This window comes from Cetorhinus maximus, chromosome 1 (assembly GCF_964194155.1).
Source record: "Cetorhinus maximus chromosome 1, sCetMax3.hap1.1, whole genome shotgun sequence".
Classification (NCBI taxonomy): Eukaryota; Metazoa; Chordata; class Chondrichthyes; order Lamniformes; family Cetorhinidae; genus Cetorhinus; species Cetorhinus maximus.
This window is the reverse complement of record NC_135879.1, coordinates 225,478,718-225,499,772: the sequence shown is the minus strand read 5'-3', so window position 1 is coordinate 225,499,772 and position 21,055 is coordinate 225,478,718. Positions and strand designations below refer to the sequence as shown.

At 47.0% G+C, this 21,055-nt stretch overlaps 1 protein-coding gene across 5 annotated transcripts in view; it reads left to right on the top strand.

Moving 5' to 3' along the window:
• rnf24 (ring finger protein 24) overlaps positions 1 to 21,055 on the top strand; it is a 632,553-nt gene that overhangs the window by 83,370 nt on the left and 528,128 nt on the right. For all 5 annotated transcript variants that reach the window (XR_013578203.1, XM_078554280.1, XM_078554265.1 and 2 more), the window contains exon 3: positions 12,221 to 12,263. Coding sequence is in view for 4 of the 5 variants with exons in the window: in XM_078554280.1 (XP_078410406.1) it covers positions 12,221 to 12,263 (43 nt within the window). In the remaining variant the exon portion in view is untranslated. The remainder of the gene's footprint in view (positions 1 to 12,220; positions 12,264 to 21,055) is intronic.

The window sequence follows — 21,055 nt, the reverse complement described above, 5'->3', positions numbered from 1 at the left end:
CTAAAATATAAGTTAGTCACCAAAACATCCAATCGGGAATTTAGCAGAAACTTCTTTACAGAGGGTGGTGAGAATGTGGAATTTGTGACCACAAGCAGGAGTTCAGGCGAATTTCATTGTTTCATTTAAGGACAAACACATGATGGAGAAAAGAATAGAAGGACTACCTGGGATCGACATAGGCACCAGAAAGGACAATGACCCAGCCCTGAGGACCCTGCAAATTCCTCCTTACTAACACCTGGAGGCTTGTGCCAATATTGGGAGAACTATCCCAAAAACTCGTCAAGCAACAGCCTGACATAGTTATACTCACAGAATCTACCTTCCAGCCAATGCCCCAGACACCACCATCACCCTCTTTGGGTTTGTCCTATCCCACCAGCAGGACAGACCCAGCAGAGTGGTGGCATTGTAGTACACAGTCGGGAGGGAATCCTCAACGGTGACTCTGGACCCAATGAAGTCTCTTGGCACCAGGTCAAACGTGGGCAAGGAAACCTCCTGCTGATTACCACGTACCGCTCTCCCTCAGCTGATGAATTTGTAGACCGCCATGTTGAACACCACTTGGAGGAAGCACTGAGGGTGGCAACGGCACAGAATGTACTCTGGGTGGGGGACTTCAATGTCCATCACCAAGAGTGGCTCGGTAGCACCACCAGAGCTGAGACCTAAAGGACATAGCTGCTAGACTGAGACTGCAGCAGGTGGTAAGGGAACCAACAGGAGGAAAATACCAACCAGACCTTGTCCTCACCAATCTACCTGTCGCAGATGCATCTGTCAAAGATAGTATTGGTAGGAGTGACCACCACACAGTCCTTGTAGAGACGAAGTGCCGTCTTTATACTGAGCATACCCTCCATCCTATTGTGTGCAACTACCACCGTGCTAAATGGGATACATTTCAAACAGATCTAGCAAGTCAAGACTGGGCATCCAGTCCCTGGGCCATCAGCAGCAGAATTGTACTCAAACACAATCTGTAACCTCATGGCCTGGCATCTCCCCCACTCTAACATTACCACCAAGCCAGGGGATCAATCCTGGTTCAATGAAGAGTGCAGGAGGGCATGCCAGGAGCAGCACCAGGCATACCTAAAAATGAAATGTTAACCTGGTGAAGCTACAACACAGGACTACTTCCATGCCAAACAGCATTAGCAGCAACTGATAGACAGAGCTAAGTGATCCCACAACCAACTGATCAGATCTAAGCTCTGCAGTCCTGCCGCATTCAGTTGTGAATGGTGCTGTGGACAATTAAACAACTTGCTGGAGGAGGAGGCTCCACAAATATCCCTATCCTCAATGATGGGGGAGCCCAGCACATCAGTGCAAAAGATAAAGCTGAAGCATTTGCAACAATCTTCACCCAGAAGTGCTAAGTGAATAATCCATCTCAGCCTCCTCCAGAGGTCCCCACATCACGGATGCCAGTTTTCAGGCAATTCGATTCACTCCACATGGTATCAAGAAACGGCTGAAGGTACTGGATACTGCAAAGGCTATGGGCCCTGACAATATTCCAGCAATAGTACTGAAGACTTGTGCTCCAGAACTTGCCGTGTCCCTAGCCAAGCTGTTCCAGTGCAGCTACAACACAGGCATCTACCCAGCAATGTGGAAAATTGCCCAGGTATGTCCCGTACAGCAGGACAAATCCAAACCGGCCAATTACTGCCCCATCAGTCTACTCTCGATCATCAGTAAAGTGACGGAAGGGGTCATCAACAGTGCTATCAAGTGGCACTTGCTTAGCAATAGCCTGCTCATTGATGCCTAGTTTGGGTTCTGCCAGGGCCACTCAACTCCTGACTTCATTACAGCCTTGTTTCAAACATGGTCAAAAGAGCTGAACTCCCGAGGTGAGGTGGGAGTGACTGCCCTTGGCATCAAGGATAACATTGAAGTCGATGGAAATAGGGGGAAAACTCTCCGCAGGTTGGAGTCATACCTAGCACATAGGAAGATGGATGTTGGAGGTCAGTCATCTCATCCCAGGACATTCTTGCTAGAGTTCCTCAGGGTAGTGTCCTAGTCCCAACTATCTTCAGCTGCTTCATCAATCACCTTCCTTCCCTCATAAGGTCAGAAGTGGGATGTCCGCTGATGATTGCACAACGTACAGCACCATTCACAACTCCTCAGATACTGAAGCAGTCCATGTCCAAATGCAGCAAGACCTGGACAATATCCAAGCTTGGGCTGACATGTGACAATAACATTCACGCTGCACACATGCCAGGCAATGACCATCTCCAACAAGAGAGAACCTAATTATTGCCCCTTGACATTCAATGGCATTACCATCCTCATTCATAAAAGGTTGTAAAGATCTGCCCTGCAATTACAGACCAGTCAGTTTAACTTCGGTGGAGGGGAAACTTCTAGAAACAATTATTCGGGACAGAATTAATGTTACATGGAAAAATGTGGATTAATTCGGAAGAGTCAGCATGGATTTGTTAAAGGAAAATTGTGTCTAACTAACTTGCTGGAATCTTTTGGAGAGGTAACAGAGATGGTTGACGAGGGCAAGGTCATTGATGTGGTGTATATGGACTTCCTAAAGGCGTTCAATACAGTGCCACACAATACACTTGTGAGGAAAGTTATAGGTCATGGAATAAAAGGGACGGTAGCAATGTGGATACAAAATTGGCTGAGGGATAGGAAACAGAGAGTAATGGCAAATGGATATTTCTCGGGCTGGAAGAAGGTTTGTAGTGGGGTTCCCCAAGGGTCCGTATTGGGAGCCTTGCTCTTCCTGATATGTATAAATGATCTAGATCTTGGTGTGCAGGGGACAATTTCAAAGTTTGCAGACCACACAAAACTTGGGAGAATTGTAAACTGTGAGGAGGACAGTGTAGAACTTCAAAAGGACATCGGCACATTGGGGGAGTGGGCAGATAGGTGGCAGATGAAGTTCAATGCGGAGAAGTGGGTTCTGCAGCGGTTCAAGAAGGCAGCTCACCACCACCTTCTCAAGGGCAACTCGGGATGGGCAATAAATGCTGACTTCTCCAGTAATGCCCACGTCCCATGAAAGAATGAAAATAAAAGGCCATACAGTTAGATGAATAGAGTGGGTGGAGGCTTGTAAGAAGCATAGACCTGTGAACCAATGCTGGACCTGTGCTGTAAAATTCAATGTAATCCAGCAAATCTGACATCCACTTCTCTTGTTATGCTGCAACTGGTTTGACACATTTTACGCTGAGGCCTTGCTATAAATCACAGTCTCAGATTACAGTTGATTTTATCGGTCCTGCAGTTTGAATAACACGTTACAGTTTGTCGGTGTCAATCAAAATAACCAGCCTGCACCCCTATACACCGTCCAAGCTATCTTGGCCTTGACTGCTTCTCCTGTTACTGATTGAGTGAAATCAGCTGGAGGGGGCTTTATTGATGTTTGCATAATAAAAGCTTCCTGTGCTTGATACAAGTTAAACAGTATCAGTCTGGTTAAGGGTTGTAATTATTAGCCTATCGTCAGGTGTATTGCTGCTTGTCCATAACGTGGCATGGGGAACAGCGACTGCAGTGTGGTGGCTTTGGTACTTTGAAGTTGAATTCAAACCCCAAACTATAATATGTTGTGAAATTCAACATGGATGCTTTTAAGGGGAAGCTAGATTACTACCTGAGGGAGAAAGGAATAGAAGAATATATTGATAGGATAGGAAAAGACTCATAAGTTGCATAAAGGCAACAGAGACCACTTGGATTGAATTGTCTGTCTGTGTGCTGTAAGCTCTGTATAGTTCATTGTGAATTTGATAGCCTCCAAATAAACCAGCCTTAATAGCCAAAGGAGGCAAGCTGCCTGCTAGGTTGCTGTACACCCAGACTTATTCCATAATGTCCTTCAGGGCAAAGTGACCTGTGAATCCTGCCCCAGACTTGCTTGTAAAAGGCCACAGCCTCACTGAAGTATCTTGAACTGTAGCTGAGAGCATCTTCTGTACCTTGAACTGTGGCTGTATTCACTGACAGGGTCATGTGGTTTTCAGAGCTGCTCTCCACGTGGCCTCCTCTGCATTGGGGGACCCAAAAGCAGACCGGGTGACTGCTTTGCGGAACACCTTGTTCAGTCCACAAGCATGAGCCTGAGCTTCCTGTTGCCTGTCATTTTAATTCTCCACCTTGCTCCCCCTCTGACCTCTCTATTCTTGGTCTCCCACGGTGTTCCAATGAAGCTTTACGCCAGCTCAAGGAACAGTGCCTCATCTTTTGACTGGGCACTTGACCTTTGAACTCAACATAGCGTTCAACAATTACAAATCATAACTCCCACCTTCATTTTATTTCATTTCCCTTTGCTGGCATTTTTTTTTTATCTCTCTTGTTTCCTTTGTTTTGCTTTTGAATGGTAGCTGCTTGTCATCTTGCCACCACTGCTCATCACTCCTCTCATCACATCTTTCCTTTCTTCACTTGTCCCCTTACCACTCCCTTTGGCCTTCCACTGTGAAAGCTTTGTCATTTATACTCTCCTGCCATCCACCCTATCACAGACCTTCCCTTCTGTTTCTTTCCCCACCCTTTCACTTGCTCAAAACGTTTTACTTTTCGAACTTCACCCAGTTCTGATGAAAGGTCACAGACCCGAAATGTTAACCCAGGGCCGTAACTTCCGAGTTCCCCAGTGTCAGATTTGAGGGCTACCCCAAAGATGTGCTGGGGAACCCCTCTCAGAAGTTCCCAGGTAAGGGTTTGCATGGCAATTGCCCAGAAGTGCACCCTTCGTCCTGACAATTGCCCTGCGCTGGGAACCATCCGAAAATGCGATTTAAATTGCAAACTTCAGGTGGTTCCGCCAGGGTAACACCAGTAGTTACTCAGAAAATGTTAGAAGAATTAAAACCTCCTCTAATTTCTGGGTAACTATTGTAAAGACCCAGACCGATCCCCATGGGACTTCACCGCCCCCCCCACCCCGACACCCTCGACCACCCTCCAGAAAGATTCCGGCCCCAACCTCCGAACAGCCCCCACCTCCCCTACCTCCAAACCCCCCACTCCTCCGGTCTCCCAGCCCCCACCCCCTGACCTCAGATCCTCCCTGACCTTCAACCCCATCCAACCTCCAACCCCTTCCGACCTTCCTGACCTCTGACAACCCCCACCCCCGACCTCCAACACCCCAGCCTCTGACCCCCTCCACCCCCTTCGACCTTCGATCCACCCCCTGCCCTCCAATCCCCCCCCCCACCTCTCCCAAATCCTACCCACTTCGACATTTACCTTCACCCTGGCCTGTCAATTTAACTGGGCCTTTTAACTTTCTTGCTTTACGGCAAAAAAAAGTGGGTGTAGCCTCTCTGAATCCACTGGAGCTGCACCTCGCTGGGGCCTGTGAGGAGCCTTTAGATGCAGGCCCCAAGCAGCTCCGGCAATCGGAAGGGTCGGTATAATTTTCAAGGCTAATTAAGTATGTATTTATTTGTTTTAATTGCTGTGGGCCATCTCTTTCCGATGCTCGTTGAAAGTTACGGTCCCCTGTCTCTCTAGAGGTACTGCCTGACCTGCTGAGTATTTCCAGCATTTTCTGTTCTTGTTTCCTGCACTGTCTGTTTACAAGCTTTGCTTTACAGCAAGTATGGCGGTTTGTTGGGGGATGTGTTTTGCCAGGGAGCCTGCTAAGAGGGTGATCAACATGCTCTAGAATGGGACCACTTGGCAGTTAGTGGTCTTGAGTGTAAGTCTGACTCGGTCGCCATGCTCTCTCCTCTCAGGAGGATATGACTTCAAGTCCTCCAAGATTTAAGCTCTTCACTGGAGTACTAAGTGAATACTACATTGTCAGAAGTACTGTTTTCAATTAAACTTTTGACTAAGATCATATTGCACTTGTTCAAGTGGTTCAGATAGCCATAAAAGGTCACACAGCACATTATTCAAAGAGGGTTCTCCAAGTATCCTGGCCAGTCTATCAACAACCCAAGAACACATCCACTTGTCTTTCACGCCACTTGCTATTTTTAGATCCCCATTGTGCACCATTTGGCTGCTGCATTTGCCTACAGAACAAACGTGACTTTACTTCAAACCTCATTCATCGGTTATGAGATGCTTTGGGACATCCTGAAGATACGATAAGTTTCAATATGAATCCGAGCCTCTAATTTCTTTCTGGAGAAACAATAGCTTAAAGGATGTAGTAAGACCACAGGTGGCAAAACTTAATCTGGCCCATAGAGTCACGATAGCACAGAAGGAGGCCAGTCGGTCCATTGAAATGTGTTGGATAGTTGGGTCGTCATCTGCTCTTAAAAATATTTGTTTTTATGAAAATGAGCTGGAATGATATTTGAAGCCTTCACCTGTTTACAGCAACATTGTAATTGCTGAAAAAAGAGACGTGTCGAAGCTTTTTGTTTTGCACTCATCAGGACCCTTCGCAAGAATACCAATATTACTAACAACATCATTCTTAAAGTAATGATTGATGGACTTCCTTCTCTCCTATTTTGTTAACGTTCCAGGATTACTGGGTATGATTCTGATTCTGATAATGCATTAAAGATAAATGTAAGAGATGCCTTGCTTCTATGTCGCATTTTTACAATTCCAGGGATGCCCCAGAGTACTTCACAGCCCACTAAGTACATTTGATGTCCGGATCCTGTTGTAATATAGGGAAACACAGCAGCCAATTTTTGCACAGCATTCTCCCACAAACGGCAATGAGGTAGTTCCTTTCTTCAGGGCAAGTGCTTAAGGGGCAAGTGTTGGCCATGATATCAGGGGAACTGCTGTTCTTTCCTTCCAGTAGTGCCATGGAATCTTTCACATCCACCTTGAGAGCCTTAGTTATCATCTCATACACAAGTCAGTCTGACAGAGTAGTGCTCCCAAGGGGGAGAAAATTGGTGTTGAGGGAGCAGGGGAGCGGTAACACCCTAACTGAATTGAATTTACCAAGCTGGGGCGGCTTTTTGAAGTTATCGAATGATAATGCTGGCCTGATGTACAGTAACTTGTTTTAGTTTTAGTTTCCATATGATGATCATTCTCCGTAATTAATGAAAACAATTTCTAGGAATGGCATTCTCAGAGGGCGTGGTAGAGGCAGGAACACTCACAACATTTAATAAATATTTAGGTGAGCACTTGAAGCGCCATAGCATACAGGGTGATGGGCCAAGTGCTGGAAAATAGGATTAGAATAGATAGGTGCTTGATGGTCGGCACGGACATGACGCAGTTTAACTTAATGACTAGAGAAACCCAGTATTGATGCAACACCACTCTTCTGCAATTACCACTTGCTAGTGCAGAGAAAAGCTGGAACCGTTCCCAGAGCCAGCACCAAACACACACACACACACAAAATAAACACTCGCTAAGTTATAAACAGCACACAGTACATCAATAGTGCTCAATTCCCAGGACTCATTAATTTTTAATGGATTTTATCTACACAGTAACCAGAAATTTGAAACAGAATATTTCCCTGATGACAAGGAGCATGTGTTGGTGGCTTTGTAGAGATTATTAGCTTATTACCGATGTCACCCTTGCCTGCTGAAAGGTTTTATGCTAATTAGGCATCATGAGTAAGCAGTGTGAGCAATCCAGTTACCTTCAGAGCCTCCACATCCTGCTCCTGTCACTAACTCCTGCCCAACGAGGGAGGAATCGACACACGTGCTGGATAGGCTGTGGATGTGGGTATCGAGGGCAGGATCAAGCTGGGCTGTGATGCCGACACAGTAGAATAGCTGCCAACAAATGTAATGATGGCCAGTGGGCATGTTGTCAAAGGACAACTCAAACCATCAAGGAAAGAAGGGGAAAAACTAGGGAGGAGAGCTAAACAGATTTTTATCAGCTTTTTATTTTTTTGCATCTTCCTTTGGGGGGATTGTGGAAGGATTCACAGGCTGATTAACACTCTGACGGACTATGACCTGATTATTGCTCCCATGCCCATAACCATTCTAGTAACACAATAAAGTGGTTACTTCTATACTGCGGAATAGTTTCATGGGCTCCCAGAGCCTTTTGGATGAAAGAGGATGCAGGTATTCCGCTAGATGAGAACCCAGAAATCAGAGCCTCCACCCCCAAGAACTGTCTGGAGCAGGACTCAAACCTTGGAGCTTCTGACCCCCAAGGCAGGTCTGTTGCCACTAAGCCAATGGGCGGCTCTTTTTTTTTACCAGTGAATAAACGGAAGTTTGTTTTCTCTGTGTCAGTGATCATCCTGCACTTTGACTGGGTCGGAGGGGTGGGTGGAAGATAGCAGTCACAGCCAGCAAAATGTCGATCGATAGGCAGCTGGTGAACATCATGCTGAGCAACTGCTCTTGATTAATGGAAGACCTTCTCATCGAAAGGCGATTTTCTGACGTGGGTGAAGAAATTGAAGAGAATAATTAATGTTCACAATGCAGATATCGACCAAGTGCTCTGAACATGAAGGGGGCACTGTGGTTAAGCTTCTGACTGAGGTTTTCAGGCACACAAGACCCTGGAACAACTTGGCCTGGCAATTCTTTCTCTGAGGCACTGTATCCAGCAGCAGTGGGCCCACACATTCTGCAATCTTGTAAAATACATGTTCTGAGATGCAGGTTTTTTTTCAGCAGCAGCAACACAAGTGGGTGAGGCATCAAATCACTACCCATGATCTTATTTTTTTTAAAATTCATTCTCCGGATGTGAATGTTGTTAGAAAGGTCAGCGTTTATTGACCACCCCTAGCTACCCTTGAGAACGTGCTGATGGGCCTCCTTCTTGAACCGTTGCAGTCTGTGTGGCTAAGGTACTCCCGCAGTGCTGTTCAGTAGGGAGTGCCGGGGTTTTGAGCCAGTGGTGATAAAGGAGCAGCAGACAATGTCCAAAACAAGACAGTGTGCAACTTGGGGGGGGTCTTGAAAATGGTGGCGTTCCCACACTCCTGCTGACCTCCTCCTTCTACGGGGCAGAGTTCACAGGGTTGGGAGGTGCTGCCAAGGAAGCCATGTACAATTATTGTTATATACCTGGTAAAATGTACAGGTCATTTGGAAGAACGACAATGTACCTTCAAACAGAGATAAAAACAAAAAACTACTGAGGATGCTGGAAATCCAAAACAAAAACAAAAACAGAATTACCTGGAAAAACTCAGCAGGTCTGGCAGCATCGGTGGAGAAGAAAAGAGTTGACATTTCAAGTCCAATGACCCTTCTGTTGAACCCTTCAACAGAAGGGTCATTGGACTCGAAACGTCAACTCTTTTCTTCTCCACCGATGCTGCCAGACCTGCTGAGTTTTTCCAGGTAATTCTGTTTTTGTGTTTTTACCTTCAAACAGAAGTGGTCTCAGACCTGCCTGGTGTGTGGGAGGGTATAAGCAGGGCACACTATGGAAAAAAGACTTCCAGACCATGAGGGTTCCTCCCCTGCACCCCTCACCCCCCCCCCCCCCACCACCATTCCTTTTGGTTTTTTGGATTAACTAATCTCAGGCAGAGTAACAATAGGAGTGCTACAGGACGAGAAGGCGACAAATCAGTAAGGGGTTTTGCTGATTGCTATCCCATGGTGAAAAGTGGCCTTTGAGTAAGGACAGTATCAGAATAGATTGTGTTGCCTCCTCCCACGCACCCCTCCCACAGGAAAAAAATAGGCTGCTGATGCTGCATTAAAAAAGTAACAGTGCCGAACAAAAGTTTTAATTGTGTTGTTTTACCTTTTGTATTGCTTCTTAATTGTCACTCGGTGGTTGAAGTTGCTACTCAGCGTTTACAGTGATATTTTGCATGTAGAATAACTAAGAGTAGAAAAGAATTGTATTTTCTTATTTCCCATCCATGACATGAGTAGCGTATGACATATGGTGTGTGAAGTCTGTCAAACATAATTGCTGAATTCAATGTTGTGGTGGATAGGGGAACTGAGAAACAATTGCCCAGTGTCAAGTCTAACCTTATCTAAACCTTGCCAAACTTGGGACTCACTCTCAGCTGCTAAAACACCCGATATCAGCGACAGAGGTTTGAACGTGTGGGATTTTGTGTGAACGCATGTACGCACAACCTTGATTAAAATCCTAGATACACCAAGGACAGATCTTGACAAGATGTGGCCCGTGAGGGAATGGTTCTCACCTGCTCCTTCTCTGAGTTTCAGCAGCAGGTCATTGCCTTTGACACAGGAACAGCTGGGTTATAGCACAAACAGAGCAGCAACTGGGATTGATCAGTAAGAAAGGGCATTTTTATTTATTCGTTCACAGGATGTGGGCGTCGCTGGCTGGGCCAGCATTTATTGTCCATCCCTAATTGCCCTTCAGAAGGTGGTGGTGAGCTGCCTTCTTGATCCGATGCAGTCCATATGGTGTAGGTAACCCACAGTGCTGTTAGGGAGGGAGTTCAATGGTCCTGGCCCAGCAACATTGAAGGAACGGCGATAAATTTCCAAGTCAGGATGGTGACTTGGGGGGAACTTCCAGGCGGTGATGTTCCCATCTATCTGCTGCCCTTGTCCTTCTAGATGGCAGTGGTCATGGGTTTAGAAGGTGCTGTCTAAGGAGCCTTGGTGAATTTCTGCAGTGCATCTTGCAGATGGTACTGTGTGTCGGTGATGGAGGGAGTGAATGGTTGTGGATATAGTGCCAACCAGGCTGCTTTGTCCTGGATAGTGTCAAGCTTCTTCAGTGTTGTTGGAACTGCACTCATCCAGGCAAGCGGAGAGTATTCCATCACACTCTTGACTTGCGCCTTGTAGATGGTGAACAGGCTTTGGGGAGTCAGGAGGTGAGTTACTCGCCGCAGGATTCCTAGCCCCTGATCTGCTCTTGTAGCCACAGTATTTATATGGCTAGTCCAGTTCAGTTTCTGGTCAATGGTAACCCGCAGGATGTTGATAATGTGAGATTCAGTCATGATAATGCCATTGAACATCAAGGGGCAATGGTTGGATTCTCTCTTGTTGGAGATGGTCATTGCCCGGTACTTGTGTGGTGTGAATGTTACTTGCCACTTGTCAGCCCAAACCTGGACATAGTCCTAGTCTTGCTACATTTGGACGTGGACTGCTTCAGTATCTGAGGGGTTGCGAATGGTGCTGAACATTGTGCAATCATCAGCGAACATCCCCACTTCTGACCTCATGATGGAAGGAAGGTCATTGATGAAGCAGCTGAAGATGGTTGGGCCTAGGACACTACCTTGAGGAACTCCTGCAGTGATGTCCTGGAACTGAGATGATTGACCTCTGACAACCACAACCATCTTCCTTTGTGCTAGGTATGACTCCAACCAGCGGAGAGAATTCCCACTGACTCCACTTTGCTCAGGCTCCTTGATGCCACAAGTGGTAAAATGCTGCCTTGATGTGAAGGACAGTCACTCTCACCTCGCCTCGGGAGAACTCAGCTCTTTTGTCCATATTTGAACCAAGGTTGTAATGAGGTCAGGAGCTGAGTGACCCTGGCGGAACCCAAATTGAGCATCAGTGAGCAGGTTGTCACTTGATAGCCCTTTCCATCACTTTACTGATGATCAGGGATAGACTGATGGGGCGGTAATTGGCCGGGTTGCATTTGTCCTGCTTTTTGTGTGCAGGATATACCTGGGCTATTTTCCACATAGCCAGGTAGATGCCAGTATTGTAGCTGTAATGGAACAGCTTAGCTAGGGGCATGGCAAGTTCTGGAGCACAAGCCTTCCGTATTATTGCCAGAATATTCTCAGGGCCCATAGCCTTTGCAGTATCATGTGAAGTGAATCGAATTGGCTGAAGACTGGCACCTTTGATGCTGGGGTCCTCAGGATGAGGCCGAAATGGATCATCCACTCAGCATTCGTGGCTGAAGATTGTTGTGAATGCTTCAGCCTTATCTTTTGCACTGATGTGCTGGGCATTTAAGTGTCTAGGCCAGACCAGGTGAGGACAGCAGATTTCCTTCCCTATGGGGCATCAGTGAACCATAACGATTGGCAATGGTTTCATCGTCATCAATAGGCTTTTAATTCCAGATTTTTATTGAATTCAAATTCCACCACCTGCTGTGGTAGGATTCGAATCCAGGTCCCCCAGAGCATTACCCTGTGTCTCTGGATTACTAGTCCAGTGATAATACCACCACTCCATCACCTCCCCCTGTCAGCAGTTGTATGTATGGGCTACTGTAACAGCTGTCATTGGAGAATGAGTTGTACAATTGTCAGTTGTAGAAATGACCGACTTCTCTCTCATTCCTCTCTATGCAGGTTACGACATCAAGCACACAAGGAGCTTTATGCATATAAACAGGTAAGAGCCATACCTCCACTAAATGAAAGAGACAGGGTGACGGTGTCCTGAATCTGCTGCCATCCATTCAATAAAATGGCGACACTTTCTTTGTGTGAATTATGTGCTCTTGAAGATTAAGGGGAGTGAGTGCTGAGCGATGAAAATTGTATGTGATCAGCATTAAGCACTTTGTGTTCAGGTCAAGTGTGCTGAAATGCTGAGCAAAAGCTATACTCTGTTCACTCTGCTCGAGCCTCTAGAACATCTCGCTAACCTATCATTTCCATTTACCAACGCCAGCCAACTGAGTCAGATTTCGAATGAGTGTCAAATTTGGATTAACGTTGTGACCCTGTGCCCTGTCAGAACTGCGCTGATGATATCCAAACACATTTTATAAAGATCATTTGCAGTTAGCAAAAAAGAAGAAATCTTCATCTTAGCAATCTCAGCTGGGTTCAGGTCATGGGTCCAGTTTCAAGGATAATACCTAATCTATAAAAACTCCCAGTTCTCCAAAGGCATCCTTTTAAATACGTAAGTCACACAATATCTTAAATGTGCAAAGCCGCACATGGTATTCATTACACATTTTAGTTTACAGCACTTGCTTTTCTCCATCTGTCACTGTCAACATATGGAAAGACTCCAATTCCACCCCCTCACATAGCTTCACCATTAGCCTGAATGTTCTCTGGTCACCATGACATGCATTAGCTTTCGCCCAATGAAGGAGGACACATAGGCCCAGATTTTCGCTACCAAGACGGGTTGCTCAAGTCAGGAAATTTCCTATTCATTTAGCTTATGGCTGATCTTTAGCTCAACTCCATTTACTTGCCTCATCTTCATATCCCTTCATGCCCTAACGTAACAAATCTGCCTTGTGGGGTAGGTTTGGGGGGGAAAGAAGAGTGCAAGATTTCCACCAGCCTTTGTGTGACAGAATGCTCCTGATATCACTTCAAACTAGCCTAGCTCTAATTTTAAGGTTACGTCCCCTTGTTCTGGATTCCCCCATTAGAGGATATTGTTTCTCTGTACCTACCCTATCAAGCTCCTTTATCCTTTTAAACAAACCGATTAGATTGCCCCTCAACTTTTTAAACTCAGTGCAATACAAAATAAGCTAATGCAACCCACCCTCACAATTGAACTCCCATCAGTCATAGTTTTGTCCACTCACCTGGAATCTCTCTCTCTCTCCCTTTGGAATTTGCTGCTCCTATCTACACAACCCACTCTCCCTCTTAGTGCCATCTGCAATCTTCTATATCAAACTTTCTATTCCTTCATCTAAGTCATTAACAACTATGTTAAAGTGCTGAGGTCCTGGGACAGATCCCTCAGGAACACCATTTGTTACATGTGACCAGCTCCTTCTGTAGCTGGTCACATGTAGCTCTTTCTTTTAGTTTGATATTGGGGTAGAATTTCTACCCTGAGCAATCCGGGCCAGTGAAATAAACTGGCCGGCAGCCTGTTTGTCCTGACAGGAGGTCTGGTCCATCTTGAGGGCCGAGCCTCATTTAACACCAGTTCGGCAGGTTTCAGAAGGAAATCAAGCATCCTGGGGCAGCTTACCGGTTCCAGACCGCAGTGATAAGCGGGACAGCTGGACGGCCTCTGGACTATGGAGGTGCGTGGTGTTGGGAGGGAGGGTCAGAGCAGCGGTGCCCTATTCTTGTTTTATGGTGTGTGGAGGAGTGCTCCTTCTGCTCTTGGCCCTTCAGGAGTTCCCCTAATTTGGGGTTAGATCAGCAATTTAATTCCACAGGTTATCTCCTGTTGGCGATGGAAACAGTAACAGGGAATGTTCGCCCTAGATTGAGGCATCAACTGTGTTCCGTTCACAAGCACTAACATTCCTTTGGCCACAAAGCTCACAAAAATAAAGTTATGCAATAGCTATATATAAAGGGTAAGAGAGAGGCAAAAGTGGACATTGGGCCACTGGAAAATGACGCTGGAGAAGTAGTAGTGGGGAACAAAGAAATGGTGGAGGAACTGAATAGGTACTTTGCGTCAGTCTTCACGGTGGAAGACACGAGTAACATCCCCAAAGTTCAAGAGAGTCGGGGGGCAGAGGTGAGTATGGTGGCCATTACCAAGGAGAAGGTGCTAGGAAAATTGAAAGGTCTGAAGGTGGATAAATCGCCTGGACCAGATGGATTACACCCCAGAATTCTAAAGGAAATAGCTGAAGAGATAGCGGAGGCGTTAGTAGTGATCTTTCAAGAATCACTGGAGTCAGGGAGGGTCCCAGAGGACAGGAAAATTGCTAATGTAACCCCCCTGTTTAAGAATGGAGTGAGGCAAAAGACGGGAAATTACAGGCCGATTAGCCTGACCTTGGTCGTTGGTATGATTTTAGAGTCCATTATTAAGGATCAGATTTCAGAATACTTGGAAGTGCATGGTAAAATAGGGCAAAGTCAGCATGGTTTCATCAAGGGGAGGTCATGCCTGACAAATCTGTTAGAATTCTTTGAGGAGGCAACGAGTAGGTTAGACAAAGGAGAGCCAATGGATGTTATCTACTTGGACTTCCAGAAGGTCTTTGACAAGGTGCCGCACAGGAGGCTGCTCAGTAAGATAAGAACCCATGGTGTTAGAGGCAAGGTACTAGCATGGATAGAAGATTGGCTGTCTGGCAGGAGGCAGAGAGTGGGGATAAGGGGGTCCTTCTCAGGATGGCGGCCGGTGACTAGTGGAGTTCTGCAGGGGTCAGTGTTGGGACCACAACTTTTCACTTTATACATTAATGATCTAGATGAAGGAACTGAGGGCACTCTGGCTAAGTTTGCAGATGACACAAAGATAGGTGGAGGGACAGGTAGTATTGAGGAGGCAGGGAGGCTGCAGAAGGATTTGGACAGGTTAGGAGAATGGGCAAAGAAGTGGCAGATGGAATACAACGTGGGGAAATGTGAGGTCATGCACTTTGGTAGGAAGAATAGAGGCATAGACTATTTTCTAAATGGGGAGAGAATTCAGAAATCTGGAATGCAAAGGGACTTGGGAGTCCTAGTCCAGGATTCTCTAAAGGTTAACTTGCAGGTTGAGTCGGTAGTTAGGAACGCAAATGCAATGTTGGCATTTATTTCGAGAGGACTAGAATACAAAAGCAGGGATGTGCTGCTGAGGCTTTATAAGGCTCTGGTCAGACCACATTTAGAATATTGTGAGCAATTTTGGGCCACATACCTCAGGAAGGATGTTCTGGCCCTGGAGAGGGTCCAGAGGAGGTTCATGAGAACGATCCCAAGAATGAAAGGCTTAACATATGAGGAACGTTTGAGGACTCTGGGTCTATACTCGATGGAGTTTAGAAGGATGAGGGGGGATTTGATTGAAACTTACAGAATACTGAAAGGCCTGGATAGAGTGGACGTGGGGAAGATGTTTCCATTAGTGGGAGAGACTAGGACTCGAGGGCACAGCCTCAGGGTAAAGGGCAGACCTTTTAGAACAGAGATGAGGAGAAACTTCTTTAGCCAGAGAGTGGTGAATCTATGGAATTCATTGCCACAGAAGGCTGTGGAGGCCAGGTCATTGAGTGTATTTAAGACCGAGATAGATAGGTTCTTGATTGGTAAGGGGATCAAAGGTTACGGGGCGAAGGCGGGAGAATGGGGTTGAGAAACTTATCAGCCATGATTGAATGGCGGTGCAGACTCGATGGGCCGAATGGCCTAATTTCTACTCATATGTCTTATGGTCTTATGGTTTTATCAGGGTGATCTACTAATTAGCAGTGTGGCTTTTTCTGTTCTATTCAAGAGCTCAGTGTTACTGAAGGGTGTTAAGTGACTCATATTGTTCCTGTATTCATATTTGAGGCAGGAATTTTAATGTGGTATTTTCACAAGGAGATGGCATCTCGCGGATTGACTGCACAATTCATACTTCTGTAACACAAGATTTCTATCCATATGTGAAAGACTACCACCAGATACCAGCTTCCTGGAATTCACCCATACAGTCATAGCTTCATTGCAGCACAGAAGGAGGCCATTCAGCCCATCGTGTTGATGCCAGCAGGCTGTAGAACATCCTAGTCAATCCCACTCTATCTCAGTAGCCTTGCAAATTTATTGCCCTCTAGAGCCCAACCTATCTCTTTTTAAAATCGTTCATCATCTCTGCTCCCATAGGCAGCAAGTTATGGGTCCTTACCATTCGCTGGATAAAAAACTCCTTTCCCAAAACCTTAAATCTGTGTCTCATAATCTTTGTACCATCAGGTAATGGGAGCAGCTTTTCTTTGTCTACTTTATCTCAACCTGTCATAATCTTGTACACCTCTATCCCTCAACGTCATACAAGAGCAAAATACTGAGGATGTAGGAATACAAAATAAAGACAGAAAATGCTGGAAGCGCTCAACAGGTCTGGCAGCATCTGTGGAGAGAGAAACAGAGTTACTGTTTCAGGTCAACGATCTTTCATCAGAACTGGGAAAAGTCAGAAATATGTTAGGTTTTGAGCAAGGAGTGGATGGGGAAAAAAGAACAAAAGGGAATTTCTGTCATAAAGTGGAGGGATTAAATGATAGAAGCATTAGCCGTGCAGGGCTAGTGGAAGTGATTCTCCACTTTGCCAGCATGCTGAACCCCCCCATCCTTGGCTACTGCAGCGTCCCATTGAAGTTCAGAGTGAGCTCAAGGAAGATCACCTCATCTTTCAGTTAGGCGCTTCACAGTCTCCTGCACTCAACACTGAGCTTAAAAGTTTCACTCTGTAATCTCTGCCCCCATTTTGCTTCCTTTTCTTTGTGTGTCTCGGGTTTTCTCTTGTATGTTTTGCTTTGGGACAGCAGCAAACCTGCCCTGGGCGCATCTTTTGCTTGTTTGTTACTTTTCTAACCCCATTTTTGCTACCTTGAAATGCTCTGAAGTTCCTGCATGCTCAGGAATTGCAAGCAGCAGGACTCAGTTGCCCATCAATGATCTTAAAAAAAAAACACTCATCCAGTTAGTACCTTCTTTAAACTATTGATTTTAATGAATACCTCGAGACCTCAGCTGTGCATTGACAAAAGCCTCCTGTATTTATACTAGCAAACATTCCAAATACCAGATTCAGCCCCTGCTGACAGTAATTACCACTTCTAACTAGCCACCTAATTAACTAACTGTGCAACTGCCATGAACAGCCAGTGAGTGTACCACTGGCTAACATTGTGAGAGAAAGGTTAAGGTTAAAGTTAAGCTAAATGCCAAATGCACAACTTGCCGAAACATTAGAAAGAGATCAACCCTTTAAACCCTTAAAATTTCCTCACTCACCAAATTCCCCAGGTTTAGCATTCTGCAGAAGCAACATTTTGCAGAACTGGACCATTGCTTTAGTATCAAGAACGAACCGTTAAATTCCTCCTTCCAGTCCGCTGTTTTGGCAGGATGAAATACTGCTGCAATTCCTCATCGTTTTTGAATGTGACAGCTGCATATTAATTATGTATTTCACAAGCGGTGGGTAGCTTATCCGGGTGAGGAAAGGTCTGTTGGGGCCTATTGCTGGAGGCTGTCTGGGATTTTCCGGTTGGACTACGTGTCCCTGTGAGGAGCGGGGGCCAGTTTGGCTGCCTGGGTGGCCTCACGACAGCAGACCAGGGACCAGCACTCTGCAGGCAGGCTTAGAAGCTCTGGCTGGCTTCAGCATCAATTGTAAACCGCCCTGAGGGGATTCTGCCCAACCCCCCCTCCAACGCCCTCACACAATGGCGGGACAGCTGCAAAGGCCTTTCTTTTATTTTAAATTTTAAAGAGTTGGAGAGAAGAGTTATCCTCTTCCTGTAAGGACATCCTGCTGCTGCTTCAGTTATTGGCCTGTCAACTTTGAGAGCCTGGCTGCCATCCTTAATTGAATGTCCTCTGGCCACTAATTGGCCAATTTGGGGAGAATCACATTGGGTAAGTGTTTCCCACACTGCGCGAGCCTCTGACCCCAATTTAAGCCTTGTCGCCCAGGGTTCAGAAGGCCCCAGGGAAAGTCCTGTCCTTAAAGCTGACCTGGTAAGAGGTTTTTAAAGTTATGAAAGATGTGGAGAAAATCTTTTCGCTTGTGGGGCAATTCAAAACTAGGACCCGTAAACACAGGAGAGCTAATAATCGGGCCAATCGTGGGAAAAAAGGAAAAATTCCTTTAGTCAGAGAGTGGTTAGAATGTGGAACTCGCTACTGACTGCGGAGGTGGCTGAGTCAAAAAACCTAGCTTTCAAAAAAAGCTTTCAAAAGGAAACTAGCCGAGGACGCAAGATGAAAAGGAATAGTAAGATATGCTGAAAGGCAGAGATCAGCTAGACAGAATTGGAGGAGACTGGTGATGCACTGGTTTTGATTTTCCAAAATTCCCTTAGATTTGGCGAAGGTTCTTTTAGATTGGAAAATAGCAAATACAACTCCTTTATTCAAAAAAGGGAGGGAGACAGAAAGCAGGAAACTGTCATAAGGAAAATGTTGGAAGCTATTATTAAAGATGTGAGAGCAGGGTGCTTAGAAAAAGTCAAGGCAATCAGGCAGAGTCAACATGGGCTGGGATTTTCCATGCCCGCTGGTGTCCGGTGGCATGAGCGGACAATATGGCGAGAAGGCCAAAAATCAGTTTCACGACATCGTGAAGTCAGTTTGCGATCGCCCGCTCAGCCCGTCCATGGGCGGGACCCACGTTCCCCGCTATCTGACATCGGGAGCCTCATTGTGATACATCAGCATATCATTATAAGGCCAGCCTGCCAGACTCATCCCCGCCTTCCCCCCACCCCCGCTGGATCGTCCACCCACATCGGCAGGAAAACATGCCAATGCAGAACACATCTGGACAACTGTGGGGTGCTGAAGTCGGGACTTACCACCAGGGACTTGCTCATATCGCAGACATCCGAGGAGCTGAAGATGCTGGAGCCCGACACCAATGGGATCCTAGAGGAACGTGCATCGCATGCTGGGTGGATTCTCATGGACGTGGCTCTGCCACGAAGCAGCTCACGGAAGTTGGAAAGTCACCGTTGATGCTCACAACGGATGATGGTTGAGGGGATGGGAGAGGAAGGTCTAGGATCCTGCACTGCAGGAATTCACCAAGGCTCCTTAGACAGCACCTTCCAAACCCATGACCACTACCACCTAGAAGGACAAGGGCAGCAGATAGATGAGAACACCATCACCTGGAAGTTCACCTCCAAGTCACTCACCGTCCTGACTTGGAAATATATCACCATTCCTTCACTGTCGCTGGGTCAAAATCCTGGAACTCCCTAACAGCATAGTGGGTGTACCTACACCACATGGACTGCAGCGATTCAAGAAGTCAGCTCACCACCACCTTCTCAAGGGCAACTAGGGATGTGCAATAAATGCTGGCCCAGCCAGTGAAGCCCACAACCCGTGAATGAATAAAAAAAAGGCTCTGAAGAAGGGCCATACAGATTCAAAACGTTAACCCTGTTTCTCTCCGCAGATGCTGTCAGACCTGCTGAGTTTTTCCAGCATTTTCTGTTTTTATTTCTGATTTCCAGCATCCACAGTATTTTGCCTTTTAAAAAAAAAGGGTCGACTGGGAGAGGAAAAGGTGTCGGGGAGGTGAGGTTGGGAGAGGGGGGAATGAAGGTGTCGGGATGGTGAGGTTGGGAGAGGGGGGAATGAAGGTGTCGGGGTGGTGAGGTTGGGAGAGGGGGGAATGAAGGTGTCGGGGTGGTGAGGTTGGGAGAGGGGGGAATGAAGGTGTCGGGGTGGTGAGGTTGGGAGAGGGGGGAATGAAGGTGTTGGGGTGGTGAGGTTGGGAGAGGGGGAATGAAGGTGTCGGGGTGGTGAGGTTGGGAGAGGGGGGAATGAAGGTGTCGGGATGGTGAGGTTGGGAGAGGGGGAATGAAGGTGTCGGAATGGTGAGGTTCGGAGAGGGGGGAATGAAGGTGTCAGGGTGGTGAGGTTGGGAGAGGGGGGAATGAAGGTGTCGGGGTGGTGAGGTTGGGAGAGGGGGAATGAAGGTGTCGGAATGGTGAGGTTCGGAGAGGGGGGAATGAAGGTGTCAGGGTGGTGAGGTTGGGAGAGGGGTGAATGAAGGTGTCGGGATGGTGAGGTTGGGAGAGGGGGAATGAAGGTGTCAGGGTGGTGAGGTTGGGACGGGCAGTATGAGGGGAGGAGGTGGTAACGGGGAGAAGGTGGCAACTGGGGAGGTAGGTGTAAGGGGGGGGGGAAGGTGTAAGGGAAGGAGTTCAGAGAGGGTAAGGAGTGCAGAGTGGGGAAGGAATCCAGGGGAAAGAAGGAGTGTGGAGAGGGGAGGGAGTCCGGAGGGAGGAAATGTGCAGAGAGGAAAGAGATTCTGGGGGGAGGAAGGATTGCAGAGAGGGGTGGGAGTCCTGGGGGAGGAAGGAGTGTGCAGAGGGGAAGAAGTCCACGGGGAGGAAGGAGTGCGGAGAGAGGAGGGAATAAAGGTGGAAGAAGAAGTAAGGGTGGAGGAAGGAGTCGGGAAGGGGGAAGAAGTGAGGCTGGAGGAAGAGGTAATGCTGGAGGAAGGAGTTGGGAGGGGGCAAGGACTAAGGTTGGCAGAAGAAGTAAGGGTGTCTGAGGGAGTCAGGCGGGGGGTGTGGTGGTGGTGGTTGGGTGTGTGAGGACTAAGGGGTGGGGAGGGGTTCTGGGGGTAAGGGGTCTGGAAGGGGGAAGGGGTCCAGAGGGGTGAAGGGCAGGATATCCAGGTGAACATGCAAGGGAGGGGTCTGATGCGTCCATGACTGCCTCCCGAGGAGTGAACTGAGGGTGAGGGTGGTATGAGGGAATGGTGAGAATGGCCGAGGGCAGAGTGGGGTT